The sequence below is a fragment of the Tamandua tetradactyla genome, chromosome 8 (genome assembly GCF_023851605.1).
Source record: "Tamandua tetradactyla isolate mTamTet1 chromosome 8, mTamTet1.pri, whole genome shotgun sequence".
In the NCBI taxonomy this organism is placed as follows: Eukaryota; Metazoa; Chordata; class Mammalia; order Pilosa; family Myrmecophagidae; genus Tamandua; species Tamandua tetradactyla.
The window spans coordinates 41009671-41026473 of record NC_135334.1 but is presented as its reverse complement, the minus strand read 5'-3'; the positions used below and the strand labels follow the sequence as shown (position 1 = coordinate 41026473).

General features: G+C 35.9%; 2 protein-coding genes across 14 annotated transcripts in view; one reads left to right on the top strand and one right to left on the bottom strand.

Annotated features, from left to right (window-relative positions):
• Positions 1–4876, bottom strand: part of ANGPTL5 (angiopoietin like 5) — a 32805-nt gene extending 27929 nt beyond the window's left edge. Inside the window, exons 1-2 of one of the 4 annotated variants that reach the window (XM_077113167.1) lie at positions 4705–4876; positions 407–528 (exon numbers count right to left, since the gene is read on the bottom strand). In XM_077113167.1, the coding sequence (XP_076969282.1) occupies positions 407–451 (45 nt within the window). In that variant the 5' untranslated portion in view covers positions 452–528; positions 4705–4876. The remainder of the gene's footprint in view (positions 1–406; positions 529–4704) is intronic. The other 3 variants (XM_077113168.1, XM_077113169.1, XM_077113170.1) reach the window with 3 other exon arrangements.
• Positions 2804–16803, top strand: part of CEP126 (centrosomal protein 126) — a 96349-nt gene continuing 82349 nt past the window's right edge. For 8 of the 10 annotated variants that reach the window (XR_013156599.1, XR_013156600.1, XR_013156602.1 and 5 more), the window contains exons 1-2: positions 4972–5370; positions 9914–10033. Coding sequence is in view for 4 of the 10 variants with exons in the window: in XM_077113158.1 (XP_076969273.1) it covers positions 5243–5370; positions 9914–10033 (248 nt within the window). In the remaining 6 variants the exon portion in view is untranslated. Of the gene's footprint in view, positions 2972–4971; positions 5371–9913; positions 10034–16803 lie in introns of those variants that run through there. The other 2 variants (XM_077113164.1, XM_077113162.1) reach the window with 2 other exon arrangements.

The window sequence follows — 16803 nt, the reverse complement described above, 5'->3', positions numbered from 1 at the left end:
GGGGGCTTATATGTTTTTGTTTTAAATCAAAACCGGTTTTGGCACTTTAAAATCCCAATGCCCAGAGCACATTCCAGTTTGAGTCATTGCATCCGACTTTGTAGAAACTCTGCTTTAAATAGTTTCAACTGGAAAAGTTTATAACTTGAACTCTAAAAATGAACAAATTGATTTAAAAAGGCAGAGGCATTTGAATGTTGGGTGAATGATCTTTATTTGGTTTCTACATTCTGTTTCCATTTGGAAGTTTTTCAATGAAATAAAAAAAAAAAAAACTGGCTGAAATACAGTCTGAATATAAATGTGCTCTAATATTGGGCCCCAACAAAAAGTTTCAGATTTTTTCCAAATTTTCACTGCATTGCCATTGAACTGATGCCTTGAAAATCCATTTAATTTTCCATACCTCCTGAAAATGGTGCCAACAGAATAGAATGATCTTCCTTGGCATATCTTTCCAGGAGATTACTACGTTAAATCTGGTCTTCCTTCCAGTTCACCTTGGCAGTGATGGTCCATTTCCAGAATCTGGCAGCAAGGGAAGGGACCATGAGAAGCCCATGAAATGTAGGATATATGAGTATGACAAAGGCAAGAAATATGATGCAGAGGTAATAGAAGCATATAGAGTAGGTGAGAGAATACAAGCAAGGCAAATTTCCATTTCACAAAGATTTTATCAAAGATGCTGTTTGGGGATAGTGTTATTGCAAAAAGACAATTCAACACCCCACAACAGGAGTTGGGAGTTAAACAACAAATCCAACCTCAAATTATTCCATGAAAATCATCTCAGAGTCCCCAACGGTGGTGTTTGACAGTGTTTTAGTTTGCTAATGCTGCCAGAATGCAATATACCAGAAATGGAATGGCTTGTATAAAGAGAATTTATAAAATTACAAGTTTACAGTTCTAAGGCCTTAAAAATGTCCAAGCAGGTCACTGTGGCTCAGCAGGCAGAGTTCTCGCCTGTCATGCTGGAGACCTGGGTTTGATTCCTGGTGCCTGCCCATGCAAAAAAAAAAAAAAAGATGTCTAAAATAAGGCATTCAGAGAAAGATACCTTGACTCCAAAGAAAGACCAAATGGTGTCCGGGGTTTCTCTGTCATCTTGGAAAACATGTGGCTGGCATCTGAGGTCGTTGCTCCTGGTTCATTGTGCTTCTGATTCCAATGGTTTCTTCTGTAAGGATTTGTGGACCCTCACGTACCTTCTCTGGGGCAAAACTCAGGTTCTGGCTTACTTAACATCTCATGGGATGGCACATGGCAATGTCTGTTGGGCTCTTTTCATGGCTTCAGGTTTCAAACAGTGCTCATAGATACTGTGGGTCCTTCTGGGGTACTCATCTGTATCTCCAAATGTCTGGGTATGAGTGTTCTCCAAAATGTTTTCCCTTTTAAAGGACTTCAAGAAATTAATCAAGACCCACCTTGAAAGGGTAGGGTCACACTTCCATGGAAATAATCTAACTAAAAGGTCATGCCCACATTTAGGCATGTCACATCTCCACATAAATAATCTAATCAAAATGTTCCACCCTAAAACAATAGGTCTGCCCCCACAAGACTGGATTAGGATTAAGAGAACATGGCTTTTCTGGGGTTCATAACAATTTCAAACCAGCACAGCTGCTATCTGGGTATTTTCCACCTTACTGTCTTTCATCATTTTGTATCCCAGGAAAATATCTTCAACAAAAGTGATAGAAGAGGGCAGTGCAAAGGTAGTTCAAGTGATAGAATTCTCGCCTGCCATGCAGGAGACCCAGGTTCAATTCCTGGCCCATGCATTTCCCAAACAGACAAACAAGCAAACAAACCAACTAAAAACCAAATAAACAAAAATCCAGTAAATGCTGCTGCAACAAGGAGAAACTCACAAGCAAAAAGAATGAAATGGGACACCTGCCATACAGCATATAAAAAAAAATTTTTTTTAAGTGATAGACAAACTGCCAAACTGTCTTCCACAGTGGCCGCACTATTTTACATTACCACCAGCAGATGAATGTTTGTTTCTCCACATCCTCTCCAACACTTGTAATTTCTGTTTTTTAAATAGCGGCCATTTGAGTAGAAGTAAAATGGTATCTCAGTGTCGTTTTGATTTGCATTTCCCTGATAGCTAGTGATGTTGAACATCTTTTCATGTGCTTTTTGGCCATTTGTATTTTGTCTTCAGAAAAATGTCTTTTGCCCATTTTTTTTAATCCAATGATATGAATTCTAAGTTCTATAATAATTTTTTAAACACATTTTTTATTGTGAAAGATAACATATATGCAGAAAAATGAGAGACTTCAAAGTACATTTTAACAAGTAGTTTTATAGAACAATCTTCAAAGTATGGTATGGGTTACAGTTCTGTAATTTCAGGGATTTGCTTCTCCTGCTCTAATACACAGGAGACTAACAAGAAATATCAATATAATGATTCAATAGTCATACTCATTTGCTGAATCCTATCTTCTTTGTTACTCCTCCTCCTTCTCATTTGATCCTTCTCCCAATCTTTAGGAATATTTGGATTTGCCCATTTTTCAGTTGGGTTGTTTGTTTATCGTTGAGTTGTAGGATTTTGTGCCAGTTTGAATCTGTTGTGGATCCCAGAAATGCCATGTTCTTTAATCTTCATTCAATATTGCTGGGTGGGATCTTTTTTATTGTTTCCGTGGAAATGTGACCCACCAATTGTGAGTGGCAACTTTTGTTTAGATGGTTTCCATAGAGATGTGTCTCCACCCATTCAAGGTGGGGTTGCTTACTGGAGCCCTTTAAGAGGGGACCATTATGGAAAGAGCCCTCAGGGTTGACAGAGCCCACACAGTCAGAGACCTTTGGAGATGCGGAAGGAAAATGCCCCCTGGGAAATTTTATGAAATGAGGAAAATGCTAGCAGATATGGCAATGTGCTCTCCCAGCTGAGAGAGAAAACACTAACTTCATTGGCCCTTTCTTTGGAGTTAAGGTATTGTTCCCTGGATGCCTTAATTTGGACATTTCTATGGCCTTAGAACTGTAAGCTTGCAACTTAATAAATTCTCCTTTTAAAGGTCATTCTATTTCTGGTGTATTACATTCAGGCAGCTTCAGCAAACTAAAATAGATTTCTTTATATATTCTGAATATTAAACCCTTATTGGATATGTGGTTTCCAAATATTTTCTCCCATTGAGTAGGCTGCTTTTCACTTTCTTGATAAAGTCTGTTGAAAGACAAAAGTTTTTAATTTTGAGGAGGTTCCATTTATCTATTTTTTCCTTTTGTTGCTTGTGCTTTGGGTATAGAGTCTAAGAAATCATTACCTGTCACAAGAGCTTGAAGACACTTCTCTACATTTTCCTCTATGAATTTTATGGTCATGGCTCTTATATTTAGGTCTTTGATCCATTTTGAGTTAATTTTGTATAAGGCATGAGAGGATAGAGTTCTCTTTCATTCTTTTGGATGTGGATATACAGTTCTCCCAGCACCATTTGTTGAAGAGACTGTTATGTTCCAATTGAGTGGACTTGGCAGCCTTGTGAAGTATCAATTAACCATACATATGAGGGACTGAATTGCTGGCAATACTGCTACCACATATATACTTCAAAGAACTGAAAGCAGAGACTCCAATAGACATTTGCACACCAATGTTCCTGGGGCATTATCCACAATTGCCAAAAGATGGAAGCAGCCCAAGTGCCTATGTATCAAGCAATAAATGGGTAAACAAAATGTGGTATATACATACAATGGAATATATTCAGCTGTAAGAAGAAATGATGTCCTGATGCATGTGACAACATGAATGAAACTAAAGGATATTATATGATTGAAATAAGCCAGATACAAAAGTACAAATATTGTATAATCTCACCAACATGAACTAATTATAATAAGCAAATTCATGGAGCAAAAACTAGAATATAGATTACCTGAAGATATAATATGGTAAAGAATGGGGAGTTGATGCTTAATTTGTGCAGAATTACTAAATAGGTTGATTTTAAGTGTTTGGAAATGGATAGTAGTGATGGTAGCAATTATTGTGACTGTAATTAACAGTGCTGAATTATGAGTGTAAATGTGGTTGAAAGGAGAAGTTTTGGTTCATGTATGTTACTAGAAGAAAAGCTAGAGGTTAAAACATGAGCCTGTGTAATACAATGAACCCTGTTGTGAACAATGACTGTGGTTAGTAGTACAAATATAAGAACATATTCTCGTGAATTATAACAAATGTACATTACTATGGCAAGGTGTTAATAATAGAGTGTCATTGGGGAAAATACACTAATGAAAAGTATAGATTATTGTTAACAGTAATATTTTAATATTTTTCATCAGTTGTAGCAATGTATCACACTAATGCAAAGTGTCAACAACAGGGAGTATACGGAAATGTATTTTTTATATGACTTTTATGTAAACCGACAACTTCTCTAATTAAAAAACAATAAATTTTTAAAATTATGCTAAGTAAAAGAAAACAGACAAACGTACCACATACAATTTCATTTGTATAAAATGTAAATATAAATAAATACAGAGGTAGAATTAGAGTAGTGACTATATAGGGTTGGGGAAGGATAGCGGGAATGAGAAAGGACTGGTCAGGGGTATGGAGTTTTTCTTTCTGCAGTGATGAAAATATTCTAAAATTGTGGTGATGAATGAATAAGAACTCCTGAGTGTAATAAAAGCCATTAATTGTACCTTTTGGACGAATTGTTTAGTATGTGACTGTAGCTCAATAAAGCTGCTTTAAAAAAAATAGAGGTAACACTGAGTCAGCCTCTAAAGCACACACCGGTTATCCTCCATTGTAAAAGCTCCTGGGTGACCGGGGATGCCTGGGTTTCCACCCACCCTGGTCCCCAGGGGGCAGTATGGGAGGTTGGCGGTGGGGGGAGGGGCTGCACCCGCGCTCTCTTTTGGCTGGCTGGAGCCGAGCCCCGCCTAGGCTCCCTGGTTTCCGTCGCGAAGGACGCGGCCGTCGGTTGGTTGCCAAGATGGCGGCGGCAGTGGCCTGCTTGCTGTCGTCTCTGATGCCGCAGTCGGGCAAAGTCTCCGCCGCCGCCGCCGTAGCCACCAACGACACTGCTCGAGAGACAGGGCTGCCGTGGCCTATCCTTGCGTGCCCGTGACGCACATCTTGAGAGAAAAACTATAGGGAGCGTCCGAGGAGGAGGAAGCCCGAGCTGCCATGAGGGAGGTGTTGGGGGCGAGCCGGGAGGCGGCACTGAGGTGAAGGATGCTGGCCGGGAGGCCAGGAGCCCGGAGCGCGGTCACGGGAGTGGGCACCGAATCTTCGGTCACCCGCGGCAGAGCTGCCCTCAGCCCTCCGGCGGGCGACGGGCGGCACCTACCTGGCGCTTACTCGTATCCTTCCCAGCCGGGGACTGCGGGGGTAGTGGTGTAGGTAGCGGTGCTGATCTTTTTTCTCATTAGGTACTTGCTACTGATGCAAGGTGATGGTCGCTAGCAAGTCATCTTAGTGCGGATATTTGCTTTAGTACCTGTCATTGTTCCCCGGGATCTGAAATTATATTTTATCCAATTCAGTGATCGCTTTCTACGACCTCCTTTATCCCACCCCAGTTCTTCAACTTTGAGGTAAAAATTTGGGGAATCTTAAAACTACATTAATCGTGTATTCTGTGGGGTTTATTTTCTTGCCTGCTAGAATTAGGCTATTTTCTTTACTTGCATATAATCCTTCTCTTGATTAGTCATGTTTCCCACTCCTGAAAGAGTCTATTTTAGCTGCTAACCCGACATACCCCTAACCCATTTACCAGAGCTGCCAAAGCCTAGCAGTTAGGCCACTTGTTTTGTTTTCCGTCCTCTGCCTGATCTGTTGTGAGAAAAAAGCAGAGAGGAAATGAGGAGCAACAGACCCGGAGGCTTTGTTAACTGGATTATCTGATTTTTCCCTAAGAATCAGAGGTGGTCGGGTCCACCTCTGATGTTGCTGCTGGTTGCATTGTATAAACCTGAAAGAGTGACAAGAGTTTTGTTTTCAAAATACGAAATCCATACTTATTCCTTCAGAGAATGTATGATAATTAAGATTAGTCTCTGTACTCCCAAAGGAGAGGGTGACAGAACTGTAAGAGAATGGAGTGTGTTCTCTTTCCATCTTAACCCGTTTTCTTTCCCCCATCATCTCTGGTTTCTCCTGGGAGGTTGCTTTATGCTCTTGTGACAACTTTAACAACCTCAACAAACTTTTTATAGAATGCCTGCTCTGTGACAGACTGTGCTGATGCAAGGGATACAAACCTAGTGAGGAGGGCAGATATGTACAGAGCTTTGCTAATGATAAAATATCCCTCTGATCACTCTTTCCTCAAGCTTCCATCCCTTCATCTTTTCTTTCTTTGCCCAGGTTCTCAAAATGATAGTCTGAAATAGCATCCTTTAGTTCCTCTCCTCTGTTCATTGTTAACCCTGTTCAGTTTGGCATTTATCCCTGCTACTCCTTGGAACAGTTCTCTCAAAGATATATTCTGAAATAAACAGGATAATTTTCTGGCACTGTATTTCCTTGGACCTGAACTCCTATAATTCTGATCCTAATTTAGCTCTAATTTGGAATATAGGGAAATTTGTAAATGGTTTATTGACGAAGTGTATTTTTTCATTATTTTCTTTAATGAAATGATCCCTAGACTTAATTTTTTTTAAATATATGTGGAATGAACATTGACATAAACATGACAAAATTTGTAAATAAAATACATCCAATGAATACAACTAAATAGACTTTGTTCCATAACTGTAATCATGGTTTCTTATTAAATTAAGCAAGTTATGAATAATCATTTCAATAGATGCCCAAAAGACTTTAATAAATTTCAACAACTTTATCTTGGAATAGAATTCCTTTTTAATATAATAAAGACTGTTTGCTGAAATTAAGAACTACCATTGATGTTTGTTAGTTGGAGAAACATGAAACCACCTTTTATAGGTATTATTTTGGAAGTTTTTAGTTGCTGTAATATTTTGCGTTGAATATCTGGTACAAAGTAGGTGCTCAAATTTGTTGAATGAATGACTAAATGAGAAAAAGTGGGGGGGGGGGGGGAGGGGAGAGAAGTAAAAGGACCATAGTCTTAAAATAAGCAAATGGCTTTGTTAAATTTCTTCATGTTATTTCAAATAAGAGTTCAATCCTCAAAGGTCATCCAGTTTTCTGTTAAGATATTTTCTCACGTGAGACAAATTTCCTAATTCTAAAATATATATATATACACACACACTATATTTTTAGTAATATATTTCTGTACAAGAAACCATGATTACAGTTATGGGATAAAGTCTATTTAGTTGTGTTCATTGGATATATTGAAGAATTCTGTTTACAAAATTTTTTTGATGTCTGTATCAATGTTCATTACATAGGTTTTTTAAAAACCTATAAAGTTTATCTGATTAAAATTGTCTACAGTTCTATAATTTCAATCTCGTATAAGAATTCAAATAGAGATATAATAAAGTTTGTCAAAAAAAAAAGGTAAATGTAAAGAAAGCTCTTTCATGACCCCCTTCACATTGTGCCTTTTTTCTCATAAATATCTCCAGTCTTTTGATCCTTCCTTTTTATACTAGCACCCACCTTGACATTCTTTGTTTCCTGCCCATTCTTGATTCCTGAACTATTCTTTACCAACATCCTTGGTTTTATACAACCCTATCCTACTCAAACACTCAGTAACTACTATAATTCTGCTTTCTACTCCTTCACTTGATTAACAAAATACTGTTGGAGGAGTCACAAAACCATAGAGACTGGTACCACTGCAAACTTAGGTTTCCATATATTTCGATTTGCTAAAACTGCCAGTATGCAATATACCAGAAATGGGTCAGCTTTTATAATGGGAATTTATTAGTTTACGTATTTACAGCTCAGAGTTCATGAAAATATCCAAATTAAGGCATCAACAGGATGATACCTTCTCTGAAGAAAGGCTGCTGCATGTGGGACATCTCTGTCACATGAAAGGCACATGGCCAGCATCTGCTGGTCTTTCTCTCCCAGTTTTCTTTGCTTTCAGCTTCAGGCTCTAGTGGCATCCTCTCACGGCTCCTCCCAGGGCTTTTCTCTGTCTACTTCTCTTAGCTCTCTGGCTTTTTCTGTCTTTGATCCTCTCATAAAGAACTTCAGTGAAAGAATTAAGACCTACCTTGAATGCGGGAGTTGAGGGGGTCACATCTCAATTGGAATAACCTAACCTAACTAACCTACAACAGGTCTGCACCCACAGGAATAGATTAAAAGAACATGGACTTTTCTGGAGTACATAACAGATTCAAACAAACATACTAGCTTTACTTGAGTAGGATTCTCTCTTGTTCCTTTCAATGCCTATGCTAGATCTTTACCACCTACCACCATTACCCTTCCTTCCTAAGACAGTGGATGCCATGCACTCCCTCAGGTTCACCCACATAGAAAACAAACCCATGCAGAACCACCACCCTCAGCCCCATTTTTTTCCCCGCCTTTCCACAAACTCACTGATGGATATCAGTTTTACTGTAGAAGGTGACTCCATTCACTTGTGCCCTTATCTCCATCCCTTTTCTTTTTCTCAGCAACCCTGGATTGTATCATTTCTATCCCTTCTCTTCTTCTCAGCAACTCTCTCACTTATAATTTATTTTCAATTTCTTTCTAATGGCCTTCTTTTCCCACAGCCTGTAAACATGCTCAGGTATTTTTATTCCTAAAATAAACTAAATTGACAGTCAAACCATTTGATCACAAGAACCTTTTTAGCTGTGTTCTAATATTTCTAATATTTCTTATTTCCTTATTCTGACCTCTAAAAAAAGTAATCTATATTCACAGTTTCTACCTTTGAGCCATACCTTAGCCTAGATTCAAAACTATGCTTGAGCTGAATAAAAAGGATAAATGTAAAATATAAATATAAAATTATAAATGAAAACTGAAAAAAAACTATTTCATATTTTCATGAGTTTAAAGGTATGGTAATTTTACCTCATTCATTTAAAACGTCATTATAAGGAGAATCTGCTTAATTAAGATGATTAATATCTCTCCTGTCTATATTAAGCTTATTGAAATTTATTTTTTTAAATCAAGTTCTCAACAGATTAATGGCTGGTGAGTATGAACTGATAGTTCACTAATAAGAAAAATAAAAATTTAGGAATCAAACATAGAAAGTATTCTGTTTTGCTAATATATAAACATATTATATATGTTTTCCACCTAGTCCTTGTAAAAATAAAATTAGTGATATTACTCTATGCTCTGGAGGTTTTAAAACTATATACATACATTTCTAATGGTACAAAAATTTTAGAAATCAATTTGCCTAGAATGTATTAAAAGCCACAAAAATTATCTTGCACTTATGTACTACTTCAAAGAATTTTCACCGAGGAGATCACTTGGCAAACTTTTTAAAAGCCATTACTATATTCCAAGTACCATCGGAGTTAAAGAAATGTAGAGAAGGCATATATGATATATCACAAAGGTGATATCAATTCATTCAGCAGGGGTGAGAAAAGGCTTCTTAGGGGAGGAATTGCTTAAGTTAGTTTTCAAAGAATGAGAAGAGTTAGCCAAGCATTTCTAAGATACATGGGCATGATGCATCTTTATTACCATGTTAATAATAAGCAATTTAGTGTGGCTAAAGTGCTTATCCGGAGGTTTTAAAACTATATACATACATTTCTAATGGTACAAAAATTTTAGAAATCAATTTGCCTAGAATGTATTAAAAGCCAGCCATGTACTAACACTTATTCATACACATACTAATTGTTCCACAAAAACATGTGACATCATTAGCATGAGGCTGTAATTATATTTATCAGACAGCACTGACATCTACAAAGACATAAATCACTATCCTTAACTGAGTGCTATCATTAGAGATATGAAAATCCATCTAGAGAAAAATTTAGAAGAAGAGCGTCAAATATTACTACAGCAACAAAAGATATGTCGAAATCGAGCACGTAAATATTTTATGGAGTCAAACCGAAGAAAAAAGTAAGTAATTATATTTTATTCAAAGTGTAGACTTTTCAAGATCATAGTAAGTCAATAGTTTCTCTAGTTTGTAGCATTTTATGAACCTAAACAATAAAACATTGAGGTTCTTGTGGCTATGTAAATTTTATTATTGTTTTTCTGTCTCAAGCACACTATGGTGGTATATTGTCCAGTTCACTGTGACCAAAGCAGTCTTTTCCTGTCGTGGAACTGTTTATTATGGTCTGTTTATATACTATTTATGAACTGTATATACTGTTTATATACTTCCTAAAATGGCTTTTCTGTAACATTTCATGATGAGTTAAAAGATAACCATTTAGTGTTTTGTTTCTAACAGTTTGATTTTGATTTATTACTCACTTCTATCTTATTGATCCATGTATGCCACTCTCATTCATCCAATAAGAAAATTAGGAGAAATATGAGTAATAGTGGGAATGTGAGTAAAAGAAGAATTTTTAAGTGACTGCCATTAAAAAAAAGGGCTTTCAGTGGAAACTGAAAACTGAAGTAAGTTAGAAATACAAACCATCCAAACATTGCTTAACATTTTTCAGGATTCATAAAAATTATTGAAAAGTTTCCAGACAGGATTGTTATATGACTTTTTATTCTTGTTTTTGCTTCCTTGTCCATATTTCTTCAATACATGAATAGCAGAAAAACCCTAGAGTTTAATAACTGCATCACGAGGCATATGTTGCAAATCCCATTTGGGGAATATAAAATTGTTTACCTGTATTTTTTCTGGCATTACATATTAACTCTTTGTTCTGATGTAGTTAAATTTTTTTAATGGAGCTTAGTTTTTGTTTTTGTTTGTATGTGCATGTTTCTGTTTTACCTTTTGGCTTCTGAAGGAGACTATAAAAGGCACATGATAGGTATTCAGTAAATAAAGATAAATAATGATATGTTGAAAGTTATGGGCTTTGGAGTCAGAGCTGTAGGTTTAAATCCTAGCTCTGTGAATTTGAGCAATTTACTTAATCTCTTTCAGCCTGAGTTTTCTCATTTGTGATTGGAATTAGCAACATCTACTTCAAGGGATTGTTGTATAGAGAAAATAAGATAATGTAAGAGAGGAATATTTGAAAACATTTGAGATTACAGGGTCTGGCTCTGGCACATAGTGTTTCTTGCTTATTATGTTTATTTGTTTTATTAATAAATATTTGTCAGTTATGTGTTTTACAGTTGATTTTCTCTGTTAAATAGAAGGCTTGAATATGGATTCTGATTAATAAAATTCCCACTTGTCTTCTTTCATCAAATACTCATGAGAATTCTGATGTAGACAATGTTGAGAAAATTTGATTTAAAATTCTAAAAGGCAGATTATCTTCTAATACAATTTTATCATGTTTTATTTTTTATTAACCTGGGATTTTTATATAAAGACATATACAAATTTCTTCTGAAACACTAATAATTTGTTTCCATATTTGGCCTTTTACAAAGGAGGCCAAATTATTTGTACACTACTGAAATACAGGAAATGATTATCACTATGACCTTTTTGACCATACTTTTTATTCAACCATTTATGCTTTACGTTGAAGTTCATACTGTCTGCCTACATTACAGTCACAGGGCTTTTGCTTGTTTTTTGTTTTTTAAGTATTTTTTCTATGAATAAAAACAATCTCCTTCCACCATTTGTAAGTTATGCTTTTGACATTTTTAGTGTCAAGTCCCAGTATTACTCGAAGAAAATATCCCTGTATCAGGCTCTTTGTTTATTCCCATTAATTGATGAAAATCATGCTAACATTTCTATGTTCTTATTTACTACTTTCTTTTCTGTTTACCATGTTTTTTCTTGCATTGTATGCTTTCATCACATTCACAAATTTCCATCTTTTGACACAGTCTATATTCAATGGAGTTCCCTTTGTTTCCCAAAAATGTACCATGATTCTCTCTCCTAGGAAAGAAGCATCCTGGGTTTTTCCTTTATTGCTCTTCTGAGTTGGAACCAGTTTCCCTCCTCCTGTATTGTCCCTTTTTTGTTTCATACTACTAGTTTACCAGAGTATATCCTCAAGTAACCTCCTCATACACTGTTTGTAGTCCAAGTAATCTTAGGATATATACACACACATAATGGAATAAACTAATATCCTACATTCCTTTCAGTCCACTACTCCTAACTTTTGATAAATAAGTGAGCAACCATTTATTCACTCAACAAGCATAACTTAATGAGTGCCAATATTATGTTAGCAAAGGAATTGATTTGGTTTAATACATTCTACTATTAAACACTAGAAAATGACAATTACTTGATTTTATGAGTGTTCATGAGGAAAAATATATATAAATAAAATTTTAAGCAATAACAAGCCCAAAGGAAGTCTTCAGATGGTTTTAAAAGACTAAAATGTGAGCACATAGAGTTACAAGTTCATAGGATCAGACAAAATGCTTATGAAACTAACTGATAGGGTAAGAAAAAGAAAGAAAGAATAGAAAAATTACCCAAATAAGGAGGGAGGAAAGATTAAAAGATAACACATATGGGACAGGCACTTCAGAAGCATCACTAAAATCTATTTTTTTAAAAATGAACCCCTTAAATATCTCAAAGACAGAAAAGATACCAAGAAAATCAATGGAATGACTTACTAGATTTAATGAATGAACATGAGGTATGTTGTAGCTACATTAACGGTTTGTGAAAATGAAGTTTGGAGTTTCCCATGAAAGCATGAAAAAAGATACTCTTTGAATAAGAAGGATTTATGCTTGAACAATAAGTCATATTCATGGAACCTCCATTTATAGATTTATATAGCCGAGGCTAAAAAAAATAAGAATAGATTCTAATAGATTTAGATTGAAACAGGTATAAACATCCAGGGATAATATATACATAGTATTAAAGGAAGTTAGGATATTTGGGAGTTATCTTTGACCATTTAAAGTGTTATCATAGAGGACAGCCACTTATTTACTCCACTAATATCTACTAGGAAACTTCAAAGTGCCAGATACTAGAGAATAAAAAATAAAAGGCATGCTTTCTGTCCTCATATTACCAATAGTGAAGTAATAAAGGATAGCAATGCTATAAATTCTATAATTTAGAAATTCAGTAGAAGGAAAGTGTTTATCCAAAACCGTGTCTTTCTTCCTTCATCGTGTCCCAAGAGTCCTTTTATTTCCTTTCTGTTTAGAAAGCCTCTTTTAATTATTATTTTAGGGTAGGTTTAATGGTGACAAAGTATCCTAGTTTTCCTTCATTTGAGTATTTCTTGATTTCACCTTCATTCCTGAAGGATATTTTCACTGAGTATAGGATTCTAGGTTGATAGTTCTTTTCTTTCAGCGCTTGTAAAATATTGTGCCACCTCCTTCTGGTTTCAGTGGTTTTGAATGAGCACTCTACTGTCAATTAAATTGTTTTTCCCCTGTAGATAAAGTGTCATTTTTCTCTGGCTGCTTTTAAGAATTTTTTCCTTGTCTTTAGTTTTCAAATGTATCATTATGATGTGTTTTGGCATGGATTAATTTGTACTTCCTGTTGGGGTTTTCACAGCTTCCTCAAGCTGTAGGTTCATGTCTCTTGCTAATTTGGAGGGTTTTCAACCATTAATTCTTTGAGTAATCTATCAGTCCTACACGCTATCTTTTCTCCTTTCAGGACTCCAATGACATGAATTTAAATCTTTTGTTATAGTTCCCCAGGTCCCTGAGGCTCTGTTCATTTTTTTTAAGTCTATTTTTCTTCTGTTGTTTAAAATGGGTTATTTCTGGTGTTCTGTCTTCCAGTTCACTGATTTATCCCTCTGTCCCCTATTTTCTACTGTTGAGTCCATCCACTGAGTTTTTTTAATTATATTTTTTGGTTCTAAAATTTCCATTTGGTTCTTTATATTTTATATTTATTTTCTGAGACTTCCTATTTTTCATTTGTTTCAAATATGTTTATCATTGCTCATTGTAACAGTTTTATTTTGGCTGCTTAAAAGTTTTTGTCAGATAATTCTAACATCTCTGTCATCTTGATGTTGGCATCTCTTGATTGTCATTTATCATTCAGTTTGAAATCTTACTGGTTCTTGGAATGTCAGGTAATTTTCTGTTGAACCTGTATGTTTTCATATTATGTTATGATATGCTGGATTTTACATAAACCTTCCATTTTGGCTGGCTCTCTCTGATACTGCTCTAGCAAGGAAAGGTTGGATGCTGTCTTATTACTAACAGGTCGAGGTAGAAGTCCAGGTTCTCCACTCAGCCTCTTTTAACACCAATAACACCTCTGTTAACTTCTTGTTACTGCTGGGTGGTAATAGGAGTTACCATTGTCTCCATTGTCACCAAGGTGGAAGTGGCCTTGTTACTGCTGGATAGTGGAGAAAGTCACATCTCTCCACTAGGCCTTCTTGATACTGGAGAGAAATAGGGACTGCCCTTTACTACCCCCTAGAGTCTTTACTCATACTGGATTGGGGGTTGGGCTTTGTTACTGCCAGGAAGAGATGAAAGCGCCCACTCCCTACTGAGCCTTCTCCAATATCATGCCAGCAGGAGGATTGCGACACCTTATTTCAACCTGACAAGGGTGCAGTTTAAGCTCTTCAGTTGGCCTCAGCTGTCGTGGGTGGGAATGGGACCATGGTTTTGTTTGTTTGTTTTTATGATGTTTGAATGTAGTAGTATGGTTATTGTTTAAAAGTTTCCTGTCTTCGACCAAAAGGGGGAAGAGTAAAATGAGGCAAAGTGTCAATGGCTGAGAGATTCCAGAGTCGAGAGGTTATCCTGGAGGTTATTCTTACGCATTGAGTAGCTATCACCTTGTTGTTCAAGATGTAGTGGAGAGGCTGGAGGGAATTGCCTGAAAATGTAGTGCTGTGTTCCAGTAGCCATGTTTCTTGATGATGATTGAACAATGATATAGCTTTCACAATGAGACTCTGTGAATGTGAAAACCTTATGTCTGATGCTCCTTTTAGCTACTATATCAACAGAAGAGTAGAACATATGGAATAAAAATAAATAATAGGGGAACAGATGTTAAAATAAATTCAGTTTGAAATAGTGGTAGGTGAAGGCGAGGGGTAAGGGGTATGATACGTATAGTTTTTTTTTTTTCTCTCTATAATCGTTTTATTTCTTTTTCTGTTGTCTTTTTATTTCTTTTTCTAAATCGATGCAAATGTACTAAGAAATGATGAATATGCAACTATGTGATGATATTAAGAATTACTGATTGTATATGTAGAATGCAATGATTTCTAAATGTTTTGTTAGTTAATTTTTTTTAATTAATTAAAAAAAGTTTCCTGTCTTGCTAGGCTGCCGTTTTTTTCATCAGGCAGAACAAACTTTTGTTGAAGCTTTTTTAACTGAGCCTGCTAGCATTTCCAGTTTGAAATATATGAAGCAAGAAGAAAACCCAAGGACCTCACTACCATGTTCTTCAGGTCATAAAGTCCCTAGCCAATGTGCCTCCTCTCTACCTTTCAGAGATTTCTTATATTTGCTTTATATATAATGTCCAGGGTTTTTAGTTATACTTCCTAGGAGAAATAGTGAAAAGTATGTCTACTCCATCTTCCCAGAAGTAGAATCTACTATTTCTTTTTCAGATTAGTAATTCTCCCTCTAGAAGCTACTTCGTCTCTCTTCTTTCTTTGATATTTCTAATAGGTTATGACAGAGTAAATAGAGTTTTGTTAGAACTGAGTCTAGGATAAAAATAAATGGGCTGTGAATAAGATCCGAAGGGACTCTGTTATGATTAAAATTTATGAGCTTTAGTTGGTTGGTACTGACATATTTATTTTGGCTGACACCACAGCCTTTAGAGGAACGAAGCACTGTATTTTTCGTTTGTATTATATATATTACTAATTCTACCTGGAAACTCTGAATATAGATCTTTGTTTGACTGTTTTCCCCTAAAATAATGTGTTATGGGTCATTTTTAATTTTTGATTTGCTTTCTTTTTCAGTCAAGTGAACGGCAGCCAATTGGGAATTATGATTTGTGATCTAGATTTTTGCTTTTCAAATAATTTCAATCTTGGCAATACAAGATTACAAATCTGGTGTGCATATGTTTCTTTGTCAAGCAGCAAAAGCTCACAATAATTTCTTGGGTTAGTTTTATTTCTTAGAGGCTGCTAACGTTATTATTTGTTAAAATGTTATGTGTTTAATTCCTAAAAACTATTTATTCTCTGATTGCAGTTTTATTTTAAAGAGTGATACTTTGCCCCTATTTTAAAATTTAATTTCTGACTATCTCAATATGATTTTTAAATATAAATTTTGTCATATTTATAGAAAGTTGTAACTACCTAAATCTGAAATACGATTCTTCCCAGAAAAAAAAATGTATCACAAAAGACAAACTTTCTTTAGTGTACTTATGGGTATCCCTAAAAGTTACTTCCGGAAGACCTCTTTTGTTGTTTAGATGTGGCCTCTCTCTCTAAGCCCAACTCTCTAAGCAAAATCATTGCCCTCCCCACTACATGAGACATGATATCCAAAGATGAGAGTCTCCCTGGCTGTGTGGGAGATGACTCCCAGGAATGAGTCTGGCCCTGACACTGTGGGCTCCACAATGCCATCCTGACTAAAAGGGGGAAAAGAAATATAATCAGTACAGTATCAGTGGCTGAAAGAGTTCAAATAGAGTTGAGAAGCTACTCTGGAGGTCACTCTTATGCAATCTTCAGTTAGACATCACTGCTATCATAACTTGCCAAACCCCAACCAAAACCATCCCAGCCAATCCTAAAGAGCAC